A 21,930-nucleotide genomic window follows, 5' to 3' on the forward strand; every position below is an offset into this window, starting at 1 on the left:
CTATGTGAGACTCGATTACAAATCCTTGCCGGGACCACAATTTTATACGGTGCGAGAAGGGCAAGTGTTAAACCAGTCCGAGACATCGACTGAATCCGAAAAAATTGGTAGGAAAGCTATGGTCTGGCAAGCAATTTGTAGCTGCGGTAAGATTTCGAAACTGCTTCAATGAACAGCGAAATATACACCAATGAATGTTTACAAAAACGACTTCTACCCATGATTCGAAGCCACAAGGATCCTGTTGTCTTCTGGCTAGATCTTGCTTCTTGCCACTACTCGAAATCATCGGTAGAATGGTATATTACCAAAAATGTCACTTTCGTCCCAAATGACTTGAATCCACCAAATTGTCCACAAACTTCGACCAATTGAAGAATTTTGGGCATTAACGAAGGCACATCTTAGGAAACATGTCTCGGCAGCCGAAACCATTCAACAGTTCGAAAAAGATTGGAAAAAAGTGTCAAAACATGTCGCCAAGAAATCTGTACGGAATTTAATGAGGAACGTTCGCAAGAAGGTGAGCCAGTTAGTCTACAATGGCTAAGTAGCAAATGTTGAGAATAACATTCTGTTGTTGTAGTATAATATTAGCAGTATATCGAATAAAATTTGAATATCTAACACTTGTGAATTATTTACAGCCAAATCAAAGTGCGTCCATAATTTCTGGGACAGTCTTTAGCGTGTCCCTTAGAGAGAAGTGAGAAAAAGCCCTGCATACAAGCATAAATACACACATATACATCATAACATTGAGTTACTATTTCTATTCTATTCTAATAGATTTTAACTAGGGTTAATGTATCAATAGTCATCTCATTAGTAGAGTCACCATGTTATTTTACCGATTACCTTTCAATTAATGAATTATGACAAAATCTAATACAAAATCTTTGCTTCGGTTTTATGAAGTTATACCACAGAAAAAGTAGTTCGAACATTTTTCAATACAATACTATTATAGTGACGCGAAAACTCGAAGCGAATACTCCTAATTTTATCTCACTCTAGAAGTCAATCTATAAAACAGAAACAATAGATCTCACTCTAACTAATGGTTTTCGTATATGAGATGACTAATGGAGGTGAGATAAAGAGGGTACCGTTACCCTACTTTGATCTCTACTATTGGTCGATCGTTAGTCCTGAGCTGAAACGGTGGCCTTTATTACCGTTCTTCTATGCACATCTTCTTACATATCACTCACATATAAACTCACCCATCAGACATCCTTATAAAATAAACTGGATGAACATCGTTTGACAGCTGTAAGTGGTTTGCTCACACTTGATTAACCGTTCATCTGCTGTCATCGTGTGAAACCCAATTGGGACACGTTCATTTCAATTAATTTCCACTTCACACTGGTAATAAGGGCCGGTAGTATGAAAATGAACAAAAAAACAGCTCAGTTAAGCCCTACCGGCCTCTCCAACCCCGGATGTTGGAGCGTAATGCAATCAACATCTTATTCAAGTCGTTCCATATCTTAATCATTTAATTCAATAATGAAACTAAAATTGTAACACATATCTTTATCAAGTTGTAACGCAAATTGATTGTATCTGATGATGTTTGAAATACCGTCAAGCCCATCAACCACGGAAGGGAACTAACTTCACGTTTGCAATGAACGAAAAAAATGAAATTTACAGGTAAGTAGATCTACATATGACTCAATTCATGAATTCATATCATTTCGTTAAATGACTGGATTTTACAAGAAAGTCATGAGTCCGTGGCAAACTTACATAGATTTCCACGCAGGCAGTATGCATGAATGTTGTATTAAATCAACTGTTAAAATATACGTCGGTTTTCGAAGACGTAAATTATCACATATTTGTTCTAAATGTGCAGTCATAAACATGACACATGAATTAGAATGTTGGATGATGATCTAAACGAATAGTACATTGTTTTCATTACGTTTCCTGGTGAGTTACATTGTAACTCAAATTAAACATTTTACCAGTACAACCGAGAATGAGACGGAATGTTGACTTTTCACCTACTTATCGGAGGGACGACGACTTATCAGACAATTTTACCGCGTTGGACGGGAGGAGTTATATATCTTCCGACCCGAAAAAAGAAGTCAACTCTTGTGTTTTTTTTTCGTGTAAAAATGATTTCAATGAAATAAAAAGCATCGAATATTACATGTTTTGTTATGTTTGTGAAAATAATTTTATCGTTAAATGTGGAAGATTGTACGCTTGTTTTGTGCTCACTTATGATGAGCACGATATCAAAAAACTAATGAATCAATAATTTCAAATTTTCAGGTCTAGCTCCGAAAAAAATAGTATACATATATTGATTTTTTTTTTGGCAAACATTTTTTCAATCACGGAAAAAATATTTTTTACTTATTCACGAACTAGTTATAGCAACTAGAAATAACACCTGAAATTTTGGAATTTACACGATTCATAAACTTTTGAGATACCGAGATCACCGTAAACGGGTACAAGTAAAAGCGTTTTACGGCAGGGGTTGTACAATCATCCACATGTAACGATAGAATGTTTTTCACAAACATGATAAAACATGTAATATTTGATGCTTTTTAATTCATCAAAACATAATAACATGAAACTGATACATGACGTTAATCCAAGCATGCCGTGTTTTCTTGGGTAATGACGGTATATTGTCTATTTCGATGTAAAATTCATAGAGAGATAGACACGAGTAGCACGATCTCCAGAAAGTCCGTTTAGTTTCTTGGTATCGCTGATGACATGGGCATTATAGCACGCAACTTTGAAGTTGTTGTTAGCCACCAATGACGGAATACGAATATCTTGTCTTTCATTTGTCTAAGTGCACTCATTTTTCTCAGAGATGGTTGGACCGACTTCAACAAACTTAGATTCAAATGATGGGTCATGTGTTCCCATAAAAAGTTCCTTAATTTTTTCTGGATCCGACTTTCGAATATGTGTTCATTTTTTCTCGGAGATGACAAACCTTTTTTTTCAAATGAAAGGGCTTAGCATCCCATAGAAAATCTTGAATTTCAGTGATATTTTTTATGAGTGACCTTGCAAAAAACGAGCGGATTATTCATAGCTGGTCGGTAAAAATTCTTGTTAGTTGAAGACCAAATAAACCAACCACGTTTGGCATAAAGTCGTTTGGCATAATACCGTTTGGCATAATAGTTATTTGGCATAATGGTTATTTGGCATAATGGTTATTTGGCATAACGGTCATTTGGCATAATGGTCATTTGGCATAACAGTCATTTGGCATAACAGATGAACATGCTGCTTAATAGAAATTGTTCTAATTTAGTGCAATTTTGAAAGGTCTAATGCGGCTACGCCGCATCGTTTTTAATGACCTGGTGTCCGACCTCGCTGCCGCTCGTTCGGACTTAACTGAGGGATAGCTCCTAGCTTTGGGTAATCCGGGCAAACGCCCGCAACTAGACAGAGGTGATTTCTGCGGGGGCGCTGCCCCCCCGCAGTGGCCGGCGCTTCCGACGGCGGGTCGCCGGCGCACTCGCGGCCTTCGGCCGTCTCGACCTGAATCATCTATGACGAACAGAATATTGTGCTGGCACTAAGTGAGTCCTTGCACAACATCAATCGATCGAAACACATACGAAAATTTTCATTAGATTGAAATATTGCAAATCCAATTGTTATTATGCCAAATGGCATTATGCCAAATGACCATTATGCCAACAGACCATTATGCCAAATAACTGTTATGCCAAATAACCATTATGCCAAACAGCGTTATGCCAAACGGTATTATGCCAAATATCCTTATGCCAAACAGGCCGCCCGCAAACCAAATAAAATACCGGAAATAATTATTAAAACTTCAAAATATAACCTGATTCCCTAGATTACTAAGAAAATTTTTATGAATCCGACTTCTGGTTTCGGAATTATATGATGAAAAATATTACATTATTTGATCGCCAAACGAAAAAGTACTGGCTATACTGGTTCTCGGTTTTCGGTTCTAGAAACACTGGAAGTAGCGGTCAACACCTTAAAAAAAAGAACGGAGCTCACCTCGATTTTCAGACGAAAGGTCTTATAGTCTCATAGTTTGCTACGAAGTTTGATTCATATTCGACTCCCGGTTCCGGTATTATAGGGTTAAGAATGTTATTTATCATAAATGTGCAAAAAACTTTGAATCTGTATTGAAAAATATTACAAGGTGTAAATTTGTTAATTGATGGTACATTGAATCGGCTATCGGAAGTAGCGGTCAAAAACCTAGAAAGACGAAACTTACTCACTTTTCTCCGAGATGACTTAACCGATTTGCTTCAACTTAGATTCAAATGAAAGGTCGTACGATACTTTACGAAATACACGAGTTTTTCCCGGATATGACTTTCGGTTCCGGAATTACAAAGTGATGAGTGTTTCAAATATCAAGCCGTCGTATAGAGCGACAACACAAAATAAGCATAATTTCTTCGAAACTAGGCTAAGAACTGTTCCAATGTATAAGTCACTTAAGTTGTTGGCCATACGAACTGACTTCGTCTATACCGGACGTAGTTCCAAAACGGAACTCACTCACTTTTCTTCAAGATGGCTCAACAGATTTTCACGAACAGAAGACTATTTGAAATTACAGGTAGAAGTGTGATTAAAATTTCAAACCGCTATTCAAACCGATGCTGCAAAATATGGAAACAAAAATTTTCTGATGTTGACTCAAAACTTTTCCGATTTGTAGACTATGCTAGTTCACGCTAGAACAAGCTTTCCTGTTTCTATTCAATTAACAGTTTTTACAAGAATACCACAGTATTATTTATGAGAAAACGAGAAAGGTATCATCACACCACTAGGTGGATTAAAACAGGTTTTGATGTGTTGGGATTGTTTGGGGACGCTACAGAAATGTTTTAGATGTCCTTGAATACAGGTATTCGTTTGTTCGATTTTTCGCGCGGCTTATCGAAATGGGTAGATTTTAGACCCTCGTATGTGATCAGCGATTTAAATGGGTATTATCGACTTCGAAAACCACATAAGAAGGAATAGATATCTCTTAGTAAATGCATAATTGCGTACGCCGGAGAAAAATCCTTCATTCTAACCTCTCTGTCGATAAAGCAATTTTTAAAAGCACGGGGGAAGATCATCAATTGCATAACCTTCCACATACACGGGTATGTTAAACTTGACATTATTATGCTCAACGCAATGTGTTTTATTATTTTCCTCCCCAAATTTTCCGCCACATTGTATTTTGGAAAGAACATTATGTACAGGGTGTCCCACGAAATGTTCAGAATTTAAAAATGAAAGATTAAAAAAACGGTTTGATAGATTTCAATTGTTATACATTTATTTGAAAGGTTGATTCATGAAATTTATTTATGACAAATGTTTGGTTTCATCAGGACAGCGCTAGCCAACGAAACAATCGTTGTTCTGCGAACAATCTTTGAAAATCGAATAATCAGCAGAAATGGTTATGTGAATTGGCCTCCGAGAAGCTGCGATTTGATTCCGCTGGATTATTTTCTTTGGCGAGCGGTTAAAGATAAATGTTACGTTAATCAATTGAAGACCTCAAGCATGAAATTCAAGTTGCTATTGATGACATCTTAGCCAGAAACAATTGAAAATGTACTCCAAAATTGGGTGGATCAGATTGGCTACTGGCAAGCTAGCCATGGGGGTCATTTTAACGAAATTGTTTTTCATAAAAATTTCATGAATCAACCTTTCAAATGTATCCTATTTGTAAATCTATTAAACTATTTTCTGCCTTTCTCATTTAGAAAGGCTATGCAATCGCTGTGAAAACCGACTTTACAACCGAGGCCCAGTTCGCTTTCACATCTCATCCAAGTCAGTCGATATAACAAAACCGCTTACGTTCGGGATGGAAAAAATCAAGTACAGTATTGTGCAGTGAACAATAGAACGACCTCTAAATGAGCGAACCAAACGAACAAAAGCTACCGCCGATATGAAAGAATACAATTGTTGTTGACTTCAGGCAGTGCAAAACTCGACCTTCGAAACGAGAACTTGAAGGTTTGCTTAAGGAGCAAACGTATCTTGACATTAAACGTGTGTATTTACTTCAATGCAATAAGACAAATAATGTTGTTTACATCTAGTTTTATAAAGAGTTGGATACAATTCAATTTGCAAAAGACAATAACAATGTGCACTATGTGGAGCACGAGAACATTCCAGTATATATGGAAGATAGTGCTATAGAAGTGCGTGTGCATGATCTTCCCTCAAGCGTCACAGATTCTTATATTGTTACCTATGACAATCAGATGGCCATATGTCAATATTGCCAAAAAGCTGTTCACTACGGTAAGCCATGTGATAAATTGGACAAGGAGACAACCACACCAAAGGACAACGGTGCTTACTTCACACCAACCCCAAGCAACCCCAGTACACCTGTGACCAACAACAATGAAGCATCCCCTTCAACGAAACCATCCAACGTATCACCTATAGAACAAAGTACACCAGCTGCAGTTAACAACTTACCCTTCAACCAACCAGCAACTGAAACCAATGTACAACAAGGCGCATCTACAGCAAATCTCAACGAGCCCAAGACTACGATCAACAAGGAAAACGAAAAGAAAACGGAAATCACACACAACACCGACGATGAAGCAATGAATGATGAGATAAGCCGCGGAAAAAGTGACCCCCGATCCTCGCTGGATAGAAATGGACTCATCTCCCCCTAGAAAAAGGGTGACAACGAGATCCAATAGCAAAAAAAATTATTGAGTAACAAAAATGTAAGCCAATCGGCCACGTAAAGCTTTTACGCAAAAAGGGCAGAATAAAAATTTTATTATAAAAAAAAACGAAGCCCGGAGGGCCGAGTGTCATGTACTATTCGACTCAGTTCGTCGAGATCACAAAATGTCTGTGTGTGTATGTATGTATGTGACAAAAAATGTCACCCAATTTTCTCAGAGATGGCTGAACCAATTTTCACAAACTTAGATTCAAATGAAAGGTTTTAAGGTTCCATACAAAGTTCCTGAGTTTCATTTGGATCCGACTTTTGGTTCCGGAATTACAAGGAAATATGTGCAAATTTATTAAAAAATGCGCACTCAATTTTCTCGGAATTTTTTAAACCGATTTTCACAAACTAAGAAGCAAATACAAGGTCTTAAATTTTTTTAAAAAGTCCCCGACAAGTTGAACCAGATCCAACTTCCGGTTCCGGTGTTACAGTGCGATTAGTGAAAATGTCCAATTTCACGAGTATTTCTTCACAAGAGATGGCGAAACGAGGTGCACATTTTTATAAAACTTACTGGTAAATTCATCTAGTTGGCAGATCTTGTTAGTTAGTGAATATATAAAACTACTTTGGGACTATTAGTTCCCGGTTTCCGCTTCAGAAAGCACCGATAATAATAAAGAAAGACTCTAAAAACGGAACTCACTTCGATTTCTCAGTAAGGGTTAACCAGGTTTTCACGAATCATGATTCAAATTAAAGCTCTTATTGTCTTGAAGGATACTGTGCAATTTCATCCAGATCCGACTTCCGGTTCCGAAATTATAGCACAATGAGTGTCAAAACATTCAAATCGTCATTCAAAATGACGAGGCAAAACTAGCACGCGACGGTACGTGCGGCTTTGCTTCGTTCGCAGCGTGCTTTGTTCAATTTCATATAGCGTGCAAGGTTAAAATTTATATTTTTCAGGTGAATGAAATGTAAATTACTTATTCTTTTATTCAATTTGTACCTACTAGTTAGTGTTATTACAAGATCATGATAACGATGCTTTTATATAAAAGTTCACTTATTGTCTTTCTCATATAGAAAGTTTATGCAATCACTTGAAAAATTTGACTAGTGAAAATTGGCCCAGAGGGTTAAGTGTTCTATATCGTTCGACACAGTTAATCGAGCTGAGCAATGCATGTGTCTGTGTGTGTATGTGTGTGAGTATGTGTCAAATAATGTTACTCATTCCAAGTTCCCGGTTCCAGAAATACCGGAAATAGTGATCAAAAAGTTTAAAACGAGACTCACTCGATTTTCTCAGAGATGATTTGATCGATTTCCACAAACAGGTTCAAATAAAAGTTCCTATAGTCTCATAAGTTACTGTTTAATTTCATCCGGGTCCGACTTCCGGTTCCAGAACTGTAGGGTAAAGTGTGTTTAATCACTTATTGCGACGATGCAAAAAAAGAAAAAAATCTTATTAACTTGACATAACTGTTCACAAATTGAAATGGTTTTGTTAGTTTATACACAAAGAAAGTTTCTTATTTTACTGAAGATTGAAAAAAAATTTCTTCACACAATCATCTAGTGATATTTTTGAAAAAATAAGTAATATTAGAAAGGCATCATTACATCGCTAGGTGGAATAAAAAAGGTTTTATTATTGCATTTTAAAATTCGAAATTTTACGTATTTTACACCTTGTATATGCCGTTGTTAAACTTATTCAATTGCAGCTCTTCAACATATCAAATGTCGAGATTCATTTTTTCCTTCAGCAAGGTTTCAATTTTGCTCACTGAAGATCGAATACTGTTCTTCTGAAGTCAACAACCATTGAGTTTGGTCGTGCAGCCGACACTCTCGGTGATTTTTATTCTTTAATTTTGCTCGTCTCATAATTGTCTTATTGTTTCTTACACTGTGTTGTACATTATTTCTATCACCGAGACATTACTATTTAGAAATGCAAAAATGACAACTTCAAACAAAAAAATAAAAGCAGTATATTAGGATAACATAAGACTAATGAAAAATGAACAAGATTTGTTGAGTTCGACTAGATCTGGTACAAAGTTGAATGACTTCGGTTAGAATGAAGAAACTTGTGTTCGATTGATAAAGAGCCTTTCGAATTTGTCGTATCAATGTACAATGCTATCGACAGGCATATCGATGCAATTGGGTTGTCAAAAATTCGATAATCAATGGTACGGCGCCCGCCAACGCAAAAAACTGATAACAGTTAAAACAACGTTTCCCTCTAATCCAAAATACACTTTATCATAAGGGCCCGTTGAAAAGCAGCTACAAACACCAAGATATTTCCGAGAAGTACTGATAACATATGCTGTTGGTGCAAACTGTATTTTTTCCATCAGTAGATTACTTCCAGGAAGTCATTTTGGTCGGTGAATATGCGGACGAGTAGAGAGACACAATCCGAAGATTGAGTTTCGCGTCCAGATGACGATGTACGCTTGCAATGGCTAGCGTGCAGAACGTGGCAGTATGCATAGCAAACCAGACACAATAATGTTGTATCGAAGCTGAGTAATCTTTGAACATTAGCCGTCACGCAAAGATATAAAATAGGGCATCTTCCGAATTCGTTTCGAAATTTAGTGCATGAATTTGTTAAGTAAACCTTGCCGTTCGTGCCGTTGACTCGCGCTGTCTTTTTTCGAGCATTTCAAGGCTTCACAGTGCTTGTGAAAAGTAAACTTACCTCGTAGATGGGCAGTTTGTCCGAATTCCATTGAGCAATTCGTTCTGCGCTGCGATCGACGACCGTGATTTTGATGTCAGGACACTTGAGTGCCATCACACTGCACGTGGGACCCCCAACGTAACCGGCCCCGATGCAACAGATCTTCGAAATTACCATTGTCACACACGATCACAGTGCAAAACACGTCCGTTGAATAAACTCTGGTTGCTCTCTGCACTAGCAAGTGTAGCCACTTTAGCGATAAAGATACGATAAACTTGTTCTAAACACCCCAAAGCGAAACGCAGGCAGAATTCTTCGCTCCTGTCGGCTTCAAGCGCTCACCGTTGAACCGAACTTTTGCTTTTATTATCACTTGGTTCTGGAAGCAGCTTCTCATTTCCTTCCCTTCGCCAGTGCCACCTCGTGCGTCAGCAATTCCAGATCCGCTTCATGAAGAGCTAAGTCAAGAGTGCTCTACGTGAATGAGCTTTGGATGCTTTCTGCTGCTTCTGCTGCTGCTTGGGAGGGGGGACACGTCCGCCGAACTCGAATGCACACTTACGACTGATCACGTCGCCGATTGAATTTCTGGAAGATATTGAAACAGAAGAAAAACATAGAGTAGTAGTGAGGCAAAAAAATAAACGCGGAAAGTTGATTTAAAGTGCTGTTTGCTTTTTCGTTGCTTTCGTCATCGAACGTCTTGAATTTTGGGCCTGCTAGTGGTGGCGTCCGATCGTTGATGATCGTTGTTGTATGGGAATGGGGTTGCATATCGTCGGCCCTATCACTGTAGTAACTAATGATTAGACAATCACGGCTTTCCACGTTTTGGAATAAAATCGTAACGATGACTCAATCGTACAGTCGTTGAACACTTCATTCAACGGTATCCTCCAAATCGGAAGAAGAGGATTTTGATTAGTACGAATGATGTAAACTATTAGGTGAATATTATTAACAATGACTGTCAAGGTTGATTTACTGGCTAACATAAGCATGAATTTGAAATACAAATGTTCTTCAATAAAAATTACTCAAAAACAGCATATTTTAACCTTTTTTAATCTCGCAGGTAAGATCTAATAAAACAAACTTAAAAATACACTAAAATAGGTCATAGCTTTATTTCACCAATATTCAGTCATGCGTTCATGGATTGGATACACTCTAAACATCATCTATAAAGTAATGCAATGAGTGCAACCGAATTGAACGGATCAATCGTTGTCACAATCAAACCAAAAGTAGTTTGAATTCAGTAGGTACTTTCTGCTTCTCATTGAGCAACTATGTTTTTTAGACTGTGAACACTATTCAGAAAAATCCTAAATGCACTATTACACAATTTTTTACATATGTCGTAATATCGTAACTAAATCGGCAATGGCGAGATGTGCGAAGAGAATTTTCAAGTGATTTTTTAGTGTCTGACAATTGAAGTTTGAAAGTTTTTACCAAGAATAATTTCCGTTTAAATAGTGAGCTTACTTCGCCCGGGTTCCTTCGCTCATATTTCATGGCAAACCTAAATTGTATTCGAATTCATCATGTTCCATATAACATTAATGTACAGTGATGAAATTGTAATGAATTTTTATTATATTACACAGAATATACATAGGAGGTCGTCCGAATATGAGAATACTAAGTGCTCACAAGTTCCTAGCTCATGTTTCCCCGTATCTCTATGACATAGCTTATAATTGTCACGTATTCTTGATGAAAGAGTCCAATCCAACAACCTTATATTCGTTTTTTGTTGCCTCATTCGTAAATGACCGCATCCAAAACAAACGAAGAGAGGCGACGCATTTCTTGTCTCTCAGTGCAAAAAAAGAGAGTATCACTGTTAAGTCACTCGTTCCTTTATGACGACTGCAGGAAGAATCAGTAGAACTTCAATTCTCATTCTTTCATTGATATATTGAGAATCTGTAACGTTTGTAAAGACTGTCTAAAATATGATATAACGAAGTAATTACACCCAAGAAGCTCTTGAAAAATCAAAACTACTACAAATTCGAACACCAGCTGGTAAAAGTAATTGTAAATCGTTTTCTGTCATTATCGATTCTTCAAGCTTTGGTCGAATATCGACATTATATACTATGGGATTTTCACTGAAAACCAAAAGCCGGGTGGGTAATGTCAGAAACATAACTGGATGTCGTTAATACGAAAACAACTGACATGTTCCTTAACACTTCCGAATATCAATTAGTTGATCAATTGTATGAACTATGCAAGCATACCTCTTTTTCACATTTTTCGCAAAAACAAAGGAGGCTTCTTTTTACCTCGATTACTGTGAATTTTACACGGTGAAAAGTGCACAAATCTAATCAAACTGTTCTACATTTGCACTAAACTGAGGATATTTACCTTCGATTTGCGAGCAAGAAATCCTAATAGTTCTTTAGAAAACTTTTAGAGCCATTAGAATGGCTGATTTTGTGTGATGCTCTCTGCCGTTGTCCTCTTTTCGTTGTTTTTTCACCAATGCAAACGACTGGCAGTTGTGACGCGATCGCTCTTGTCGGAAGCGAAACTTTGCAAACGACACACAGTACATCTGCTCGCAGTGGCGATAGAATCGAAACTGATCCAATTTTTATTAAGAGGTTTCTTCTTACGTGATTTCGTTTGTAGCTTTTTCACTAATGGGCAGTCCTAGCAAAGCAAAGTCTTGGCATTACATTCCTTTTTGTAAAATTTGGCCTTTCTGTTTCAATAGACTTCGCAGCCGATTCTTAGCGTACAGAATGGGCGGTCCTAACGGCTATAAAAATAGCAGCATATAGAATTTCAATTATTTCATTTCGGATTTGCATTTTATTGAAAGAAACTATCAGGATGCTGTACGGGACTCATTCCTGCCTTTCAGAAGGACCAAATTGTGGAACTCACTACGATATTAAGCACTGTTCGAAACATTTTTCTGGAACGATTTGTTGTACAGCAGCAGATATTTTGTTCTCTTCCTCAGAACGCGTTCTGATTGGCTGGTGTTGACATGTGCAAAATAAGACCGGTTTTTCAATAGTGTACTATTGAAATACTTCAATGCTGTTGCTATACACGGTTAACTTGAAAATATTCGATTCTATCGGTAGTTAGATTATATAAATCCTTTCACAGATCACTGAGCTATGAGCTTTAAAAATACGAGGAAGGCAAACGCGCCTTATGAATTATCCTCTTTGATACTCGTTTATACCAAACATATCAGAAAAGTTTAATTTTTAATTATTTGAGATTATATCACACAACTGAAAATTTTATCATGAAATTGTGATCATATTTCCGTTGGCATATAGCAAAAATTATGTTGATTCGTTAGAAACAACAAGAGATATTCACGATCAAAAACTTATTACTCTCTCAGAGGGTACATTTTGAAAAGGCGCCCCATAGTAAAATAAGTCGTATTCACAACAAAAATAACTGAAAGGCCAAATGAGAGAAAAAAACACAATTTCGATGAATCTCGTTCCCATAATTTGCAAACACAACTGAGAGTGACATTTATTTTTCGTCATTTTCGTATATTTTGAATCAATGAAAATGACTTTTTTTATAGCTCAGGTTTATGATGACAATTGGTTAACAGAACAGCGTCGACTGAGTTCTATCGTCTTCTGCGTTAGTAGCAGAAAGAGAAGATGCGAATTGGGACGTATGTAATAACTCCTTCGAAATGCGAAAATGATTAAAAATCCTTCGAATTCGGTTTGACGTCCTTTTGCTGAAATGTATTTAAACCCTTTAATGTGGTTTTTGATAGGATTTAATTTTTTCGAACTTTTTACAACTTGCTTCATAGATTACAAATTGTTTCATAGATTAGAATTTTTCATCTCATATTTAAAGAATTTTATGTATCAAAAACAAAACACTTCGTGTGAGTAAGAGTAACTGTTTGAACATAAATAATGTTTCTGTTTTTATTATTAGTGTTTCATGTAGTAACATCAATAGCAAAAAGGTTCAGATGTGCAATATCATACTATGCACCAAGGGTGTAATTGGCTAATTCCGAAGATTAAAGGTTTGAATACGATTGATAAGAAATATGATATTGAAGGCAAACTGAAGTATTGGTAAGATCGGAAGATGTTCAATGTTTATACAAAACTGAAGAACACAAACTAAATATGCGCCGATGGCTTGCCATTTGCAAGGAATCAAAAGTTTTTCTGTAATGTTTGAATCCATTTGATGCAAACATTCCATGCAGGCGGGGTTGATCGATGGTACGGTGACCTCGAAACACAATTTGAACTGTATACGAAATGGGTCATCACGTATGGGCAAAATACACAGAAACATCTTTTTTCCGTAAGACATAGCTGCATTGAAGCATGAATTATTATAAATACATTTGCCATTTGATATCAGTATACCAGTCCATTAATAGCAAACTTATTTTTATTTCAGATATCGTAATGTATTTATTTCATAGCTTGCAATACTTACAGTAAATGCTACTGATACTGAAACATGGTCCCTATTAAATATTTAGTTTATATTGTTTAAGTCTTATTAACAACGATGAAATGAGGCACACGGAGAACCCGCAGATCACAAAATTACAATATTGCAATTGTTGTTTCACGTCTTGGTTGTTTCAACTAAAATGATGTTGATTTAACTAACATATTTGTTGATTTTGTCATAACCATTCAGGTAAACAAAATTGGTGTATTCAAATGCTGTCACTTGGCAGAAAAAGAAGTCACGCAGAACAAAAATCCTCTTCATTTCACCAGAAACGTTTCGTATTGAAAATTGTAGTGGCCGTTCCATGTATGTGAAAGTATGCAAAAGAATATAAAAGTTAATTGTAAAAAAAAGTTTTCCGTGTATTAAATAGATATTCCTACAGTATAAATATTTCAATTTCATCTGCGAGTAATGTACTTTCAGGCAGTTCATGTCAGTGTAATTGAAAACGCTTAACACTTAAAAATTTGTTGCTAAAATGAAGTGGTGCTATTTGTATTTTTTCGAAAGCGCATCTGCAGTAATAGGCTTATCAGCAACATTCTTGAAAAACGAACTCGAAAAAGCTCTTCCAGTGAGCCATTACACGGGAAATATTCAATACAATAAGTACACACACCTGCACAACATATTCGTAGTAATTGCTGTTCAAAGACCATCCATCTTGGGTAAGCTTACACATGACATAAAACAAATTCATTATACATAACAACCAACAAATTTGTCAAATAATAAAATTTCGCTATTCAGTATTTTGGATCATATTTTCAGAAGGGGATGCTCTATCCCTCGCGGGTTTCGGTAGGAGTATCTATATACGGGTCCGCAATCTTCCTTTTAAATTTGATTGACATTACTGTCAATTGAATCCGCATGCATGTTATTCAATGTTTATATACTCGGAACCTCCAGAAGTTATAGCCCAAGTAGCAATTCGCAACTAGTTCTGATGCGAGTAAGTCCAAAAAAACTAACTATAAAAATAAAACTATGTTGCAACAAGAGCACGAATATGTTTTTTTGTTATACTGGTTAAAACAAGGTGACAGTAATGTTTCTTCATATCATAACTAGTTACGAAATAGTTATTTAGGTTTCAAATCACCACATCTTTTTGTCATATTGAATTAATTATAAATTATAAGCTATCGTTACTTAATGCAAACATATCTTTAATAGCAAGAATACTTCTAGCTAATAGTTGAAAATAAGTTTATTTGACTCCAATAGTAGCAACCCGGAACTAGTTCTGATACCAGTTAGCCGAACTATGTAGCAACAAGAGCACGAACAAGTTTTTTATGTCATGCTGGTTAAAACAAGGTGACGGCAGTCTTTCTTTATAACATAAACATTGAACTAGCTATCATTTGTAAGTTATCGTTATTTGATTCTAACATATCTTTAATCACAGCTATGGTTTCAACTACTAGTTGAAAAAAGGGTGCGAAACCATTATAAATACGGAAGCGTATATGTAAATCGTTACGATGAATTGATGTAGCAATAACTTAGTTATTACAAGATTTTAACATACAATTTCTTCATCTATTCAGATAGCTATCGGTAGGTTTTTTTTAAAATGAGAAATCACTCTACTTGGATTAATTTTGAGCATTCTGAACACAAGATTTTTTCGTTGTTTATTGTTCATATTTTCATAAACAGATTTTGATTGAAGGCGCATAAAAACAGTTATTTGAAATTTAATTCCGCTCGACAGTTTTAAAATCGTTGTGAAATTTGTACTTGTATCAAATTTGTAATTTCAAATACTATACTGCCTTTTTAATGCTGATGGAAAAACATTACGGATTCATTCAATGTTGATAATGCCGATGACGACAAAGTTTCAACTAGTTTACTTGAAAACAAGTTATTTTTAAGTTATGGAAAAAAAAGTTATTTCAGTATGGCATTACAACGTAACGACAGCTTATTTTTAGCCGACATAGAAACTAGTAGAAACTGCGCTTTTTAAGTCACGCAAGTGGTTAGATGTTAGTAAAAATAACTCAAATATTTCTGGTTGCAAACTAGTCATAAATAAGCTAGTATAACAAAAATTGCTACTTGGGAGGCGACTCAATGCATTGTGCGCTGGTCTTACAAGTCAGTTGTCGTATGTTCGAGCCTCGACCTGAAAGGATTCTTAGTGCCAGTGAGATCGTAGTACTAGCCATATAATGTATCTGTATGCTATGATTCGGTTGCAAAATCTGTTGAAAGAGAAAGGGCCTAATTTAATTTGCTTTGATAGAAGAAATGGTCGAAATACTGTTGAAGACAGCTCGATTTAAGGACTATACTTGAAAAAACTACAAGGATCAGCCCCATGGGGTTGTTCGAGCCATTGATGTGGAACAAGGCAACCAAAATTTCTATTGATCGACATTTTCAATTAATCGTCACACTTTTGAATCCGCAAATGCACGAGAGTCTGCTTAGTCTTTATTTTGAACCAACACCGAACACGCGAACTTAAAATATAGACTATATTTGTCATGATTTGTATTTGTTTTCTAGCCGACGAAATTACATCAATAGCCCAAATGTATACAATTAAATGTTTGTGCATGCTTGCGATACGGATATCGATATTTAAGCTTCTCTTCACCAAGCTTGTGTTCAAGTTTTGTATGCAAGCAGTTATTTTTATAGCGTTTCTCTACCATTGATGTGGAACAAGGCAACCAAAATTTCTATTGATCGACATTTTCAATTAATCGTCACACTTTTGAATCCGCAAATGCACGAGAGTCTGCTTAGTCTTTATTATGAACCAACACCGAACACGCGAACTTAAAATATAGACTATATTTGTCATGATTTGTATTTGTTTTCTAGCCGACGAAATTACATCAATAGCCCAAATGTATACAATTAAATGTTTGTGCATGCTTGCGATACGGATATCGATATTTAAGCTTCTCTTCACCAAGCTTGTGTTCAAGTTTTGTATGCAAGCAGTTATTTTTATAGCGTTTCTCTACCATTACTACCATTTGGCGATTTCGGTTGAAGCGATAAAATATTTCTCATTATCAATCGAGTTCATCTTATATAAATTTGAAATTGGTCTGATGCACTCAAAATTTACCCTGGGGTAGTTGTCAATTTCTCAGGCGAAACGACATAACATGGGATTTCATCCAATCTTGCATGACACAAGATCAGAGCATACCAATATAAGCTTTAAATCGTTTATGGCACTTTTTATCTTGCTGTGTAGCAACAACCTACCTCGAGCAAGCTACGCATAAGACTGAAACGTTGGCTATAATTTCGCTTCTATTTGTAGATTCGCATGCTTCCAACAGCTTTGCTTTTGCTTCGATTGACCAATCAGAGCGCTGCTTTCCCTTTGATATGTCGCTTACTGCTTCAAAACCTTCAACTATGGCAGGGAAAACCGGTATGCCGGAGATTTTTTGCAGCCGAAATAGGACACTGCTAGCTATTAATCAACATTTCAATGATATAAAATTTAAAATACATGGCTATGAACATTCAAATCAATACGTAGAAATATTTCCAATCAAATGGTGACATAATATTAATCATTGATACAAAATTGACTGAGCTGTAATTGTTCAAAACCTGACCACATTTCTACGTGTATTTTTCTTGAGTTTCTAGTTTGCACCGCTATATAGAAAACAAAAATGTGTTCCACATTAAAAAAAATACAACCGACAAAATTGATCAGCAAAAATTCATTTTAAGTCGGATTTTGGAACTAGCAGGAATAAATAACCCCTTTCCTTCTTAAACCAGCCGGAATTTTTCTATTGGGCGAAGTTCTGGCAAGTTTGGCGAATTTACCACCTTTGGTGCCAAAACAAAATCGTTGGCTTTGTACCACTCAATCACCGGTTTCGCGCAATGGGACGAAGTTAAATCCAGCCAAAATATAGTGTCGTTTTCGTGGGACCGAAGGAAGAGCAACAGATGCTTCTATAGACGTTCTTCTTTATATATTTGACTATTGATGGCTTGCTGAATATTCAAGCGTGATTTGCCGACGGAAAGCTCTAGGTCGAGGATCTGTTTGGTGTCCGCTTTAATGTGTGTCTCGTCATCCATTACGATGTATTTCGACTGCACCAACCACTCGCGGTACTTTGAAGACATGAAGTCCGGGCCGCTTCATTGCATGTTGGATAAACCAGATGGGCAATTTTTTTTTGGCCTCGCTCCAAATCAAAAAGATCTGTGCTTGAAGTCTTCTGTATCTTTCTTGCGTTCACAGGGCTGCATTTCTTCGCTTTTGTTTCGCTGTCTGCTCACCGCGGTCTGGGTCTCAAAGAACGATTTTACCGCAAGGGACACGATCGAATTGTTGATTCCCAACTGTTTCACCTGTGGTACTTGTTTGAACTTTCCACAACCGTGCATTTTTTTTAAACACTTCTTGCTTTGTTGGAAGGCATCTCGATTACCACTTGACAAATTGCAGCGAAATCTTCCACATGTAAACATTACACTCTAAACTAGTATCCCAAAATTTAAACAATTTTTAGTTATATGAAAAGTTATACACAATTATTAATCATTAGAGGTTCCTGGACGGACTTTCACTCGATTAGTTCTAAATGAAAAGTTAGATGAACCTACCAATTGCAGTTTAATTTTATCCAGTTCCGGATTATGAGTGTACAAATTTCAATCCTTCGTATAAGTAACCAAATCAAACATATTCACTTCGACTGATTCCCGATTTCCAGTTCCTAGTATCACCGTAATTGAAGTCATCACGGTCACTGTTCACTGGTTTAGCTTGTCAGTCGTAAAACTGTTGTTAGTTTGATGTCGATTATGTCACTATTCGTGATGTCATTGATTTGTCAGTCATTGTATGCCTTAGAAAAGATACAACAAAGCCAACAGCAGAAAAACTGCATATTTAGCGTAAATGCCAAATGAAAGATTAGTTGGAAGTAGAAGTTCAATGATGAATTCAAGGCTTTCCACTAACGCCTTTTAAAGTTGTGTCAAAATTGGCGTCGAATATTCTTGATCATTATCTAATTTCTAATCAATGAATTTCAGTCTTACTAAGGTTCAGTGGCGTACCGAGGAAATTTGGCACTCGGGGCAAAATAAGAGATTTGCCGCCCCCATCATTGGTTTAGTGAGCAAAAAAAAACAAAGCTGAATTCCATCTCCGGAAAAATGACGGGCGAGCAAAAAAAGGTCCCATGGATTGGTCCCCCCCCCCCCCATGAACTAAAGAAAAACCATATATGTAAATGTTCTTTATATACATTTTCATTTTGGTATTGTCTATTGTCCTACGATGCACTACCAGGTGTCATAAGATTAAAAAAACTATACACAATCGGTTTAGATGCCATATTTTTATAATTCAGTTTTATGCCATCAAGTTATGAAGCCAAAACAAAAGCAGTAACTAGACATAGGGCCAATAAAATTTAACAGCAAAAACCAAAAGCTCCGAAAAGTTTGTTGTGTATTTCGCTGCGTTAGGTTGCGATTGCTATTACATAGCACCCATTAGGTCGGTGGGTTTGGGTAACAATGAGTAGATACAAAATCAAAATCAACCGTATGTGACGCTAGATGAATTTTTGGGAAGTTATTAGATCATGAAACGGGTGCCTGCACGATTTTGTCTTGTTGAGTGTACCACACTTTCAATGATTATAAATTATCAAAAAATTGAATCAAATGAGACTTTGTTTCTTCTTAAAGCCAAGGACGCTCCACGCGATGATTGAAATAAATAAAATTGACATGTATATTCACTCTCGATTCGATGTAATTCGATCGAGTGATGCTTTTGTATGAAAAATTTCGGATTAGATTGAAATAATCCTATGCGAACAAAATACAGAATCAAGTGAATTTGCAGACCGTCATTCCCAATACTAGGAAAACTAAAACATTGTTTTTTGACATTTACTCGTCATGCTTGTTCGAGAAGAATTCAAAATGGTTTTTAATTTCTCCATATTTTTTGCGTACGTAAATTGAGACTTCTGTGTAGACAACCACCGCCACCAAATGAATCAATTTTAATACATGCGTTTAAAAGTATACTATCGAAAGTTATAATTACTGTTGATACAATATGTATACAAGCTTCAATTGAAGTATTGGCGAAGTATCAAATTTCTATGGCAATTTATAGATTTTTCGTCGAAATATCCGCCTCTTTTCATTCCAAGAAATAATGAACTAACTTGTTTTTTTTTACTTTTTTGAAATTAACTTAGCAACCGCGTTTCCCATCGACGTAAATAAGGGGTTAGGTTGAGTGAGTAAGCCGCATGCGATAGTACTTGTCATCCGAACTTCTTTATCTTTTTCGGACCAGTTTCGAAGTGTGAAACGTAGCATTGTCATGAAGCAGTATCACTTTCCTCTACAGCGATGTCAGATAGTTGTAGTGTAATTTTGCGTAGATTGAGATTTTCCCAGGAAACTCTAGCGGTGTCAAGCACGAAACTTACAACAGATTTTTTTCGTTACTCACTAGGAAAAATAGTTTTCGTAGAAAAATTCCAATTTCCGTAGATTTTTTTCTGCGGATCCGAAGGTCCGTAGAAAATCTTTGAATCCGTTTCTCTGTCTGGTGCCATATTCTGACTATTTCAACTAAATTGCTCGGATCAAATCGATCATTTGATGTTAGTAGCATTGAATATCAACCGTTTCATTCAGTAGATAACATCAAACTGATCCCAATAAACGCAATGATAACAACTACAATAGGTGGTATAACAAATATTTATAATCACTGATTGATTTTTTCTATGTCTCACTAATTTCACCATCTTGAGCATTTATCACCACGTAATTTAACCACCACTTCAGTCGTTATGAAGTGTGTACTTCACTAATGTAAACTGTTGAACTCGAGATGCTACAGGGCAATAACTTGAATATAAACGTTTAGAAGTACCAATTTGTTGGTATAGGATAATGTGATTTTTGCATCAACGTTCAGAATATTAAACTCTTTATATGTAATTATGCTTTACTATGAAATGTTTATCCAGATTATATAAAATTAGTGTTTTTATGAGAATGAAAACCTCAAAATATAGGATCTAAGTATGATCTGAGAAAGAGCTGGTCTCTTCATGGATTGAACTTCAAGCGAACATGTTTTATTTGACAAGTTCCGAAAAATCTAAAAAGTTTTTTCCAGACTCATTGTTTTTGGACATTATAGTGATTAGATTGTAATTCTGGACTGACAATCCAAAAAAATATATTATATGATTATGTCGATCACCTAAATCGGGTCAAGTAAATAGAGGGAAAAAAGATTTACCAAACAATAAATTGCAAACATAATTCTACTAATATTTCGAAAGAAATTTTGAAATCTATTCAATTTGTTTTATTTGACGATATATTTAATAAGACACACTTCCTTAGCTCTAAGATGCCGAGGGCAGTCAATTCAAATTCAGCCATTTCAAAGAAGGAAGACACTGATCTCATAGAACCAAATATCGCATATTTGAGCTATAACTAAAATTTGTAATCCCATCGACTCTGAAATTGTTCTGTACGTTTGAATTTGTGGCGAAATTTTTCGCCAAATTGCCATGCTTTGCATTGCGTGTAATAATAGCACCTTGAGCACTCATTACAACAAACGCACAGTATATCTCAGAACAAAGAAGAGACGACTACAGTTATCATAAAACAATCGAAACAAGTAAACCTGATAAAGCCTGTCTAAAAGTATAACGAATTGAAACGAAACACGAATTTTAGGGTTCAGTAGTATATATTAAAAGTCATAGCCCCAACACTGTGTCTAAATCAATTTACCAATTTGCGAAATTATTCACCACACCGAATTTATGAATAATCAACTTTAAACATTGCAAAAAACAATGTAGTTTTCAACATTTTCTGTCTGGTTTCTGGCATGTGTATCCCGTATGTTGTAAGCGTTGGAATGGTTGGAATTTCGCAAACTTCTCGT

The 21,930-nt window shown here is 36.1% G+C and overlaps 1 protein-coding gene across 2 annotated transcripts in view; it reads right to left on the reverse strand.

The window, feature by feature from the left end:
- Nucleotides 1-21,930, reverse strand: part of LOC131435647 (UDP-glucose 6-dehydrogenase) — a 34,733-nt gene that overhangs the window by 12,584 nt on the left and 219 nt on the right. For both annotated transcript variants that reach the window (XM_058603760.1, XM_058603761.1), the window contains exon 2: nt 9,471-10,043. In XM_058603760.1, coding sequence (XP_058459743.1) covers nt 9,471-9,629 — 159 coding nt within the window. In that variant the 5' untranslated portion in view covers nt 9,630-10,043. The remainder of the gene's footprint in view (nt 1-9,470; nt 10,044-21,930) is intronic.

Source organism: Malaya genurostris, chromosome 3 (assembly GCF_030247185.1).
Source record: "Malaya genurostris strain Urasoe2022 chromosome 3, Malgen_1.1, whole genome shotgun sequence".
In the NCBI taxonomy this organism is placed as follows: Eukaryota; Metazoa; Arthropoda; class Insecta; order Diptera; family Culicidae; genus Malaya; species Malaya genurostris.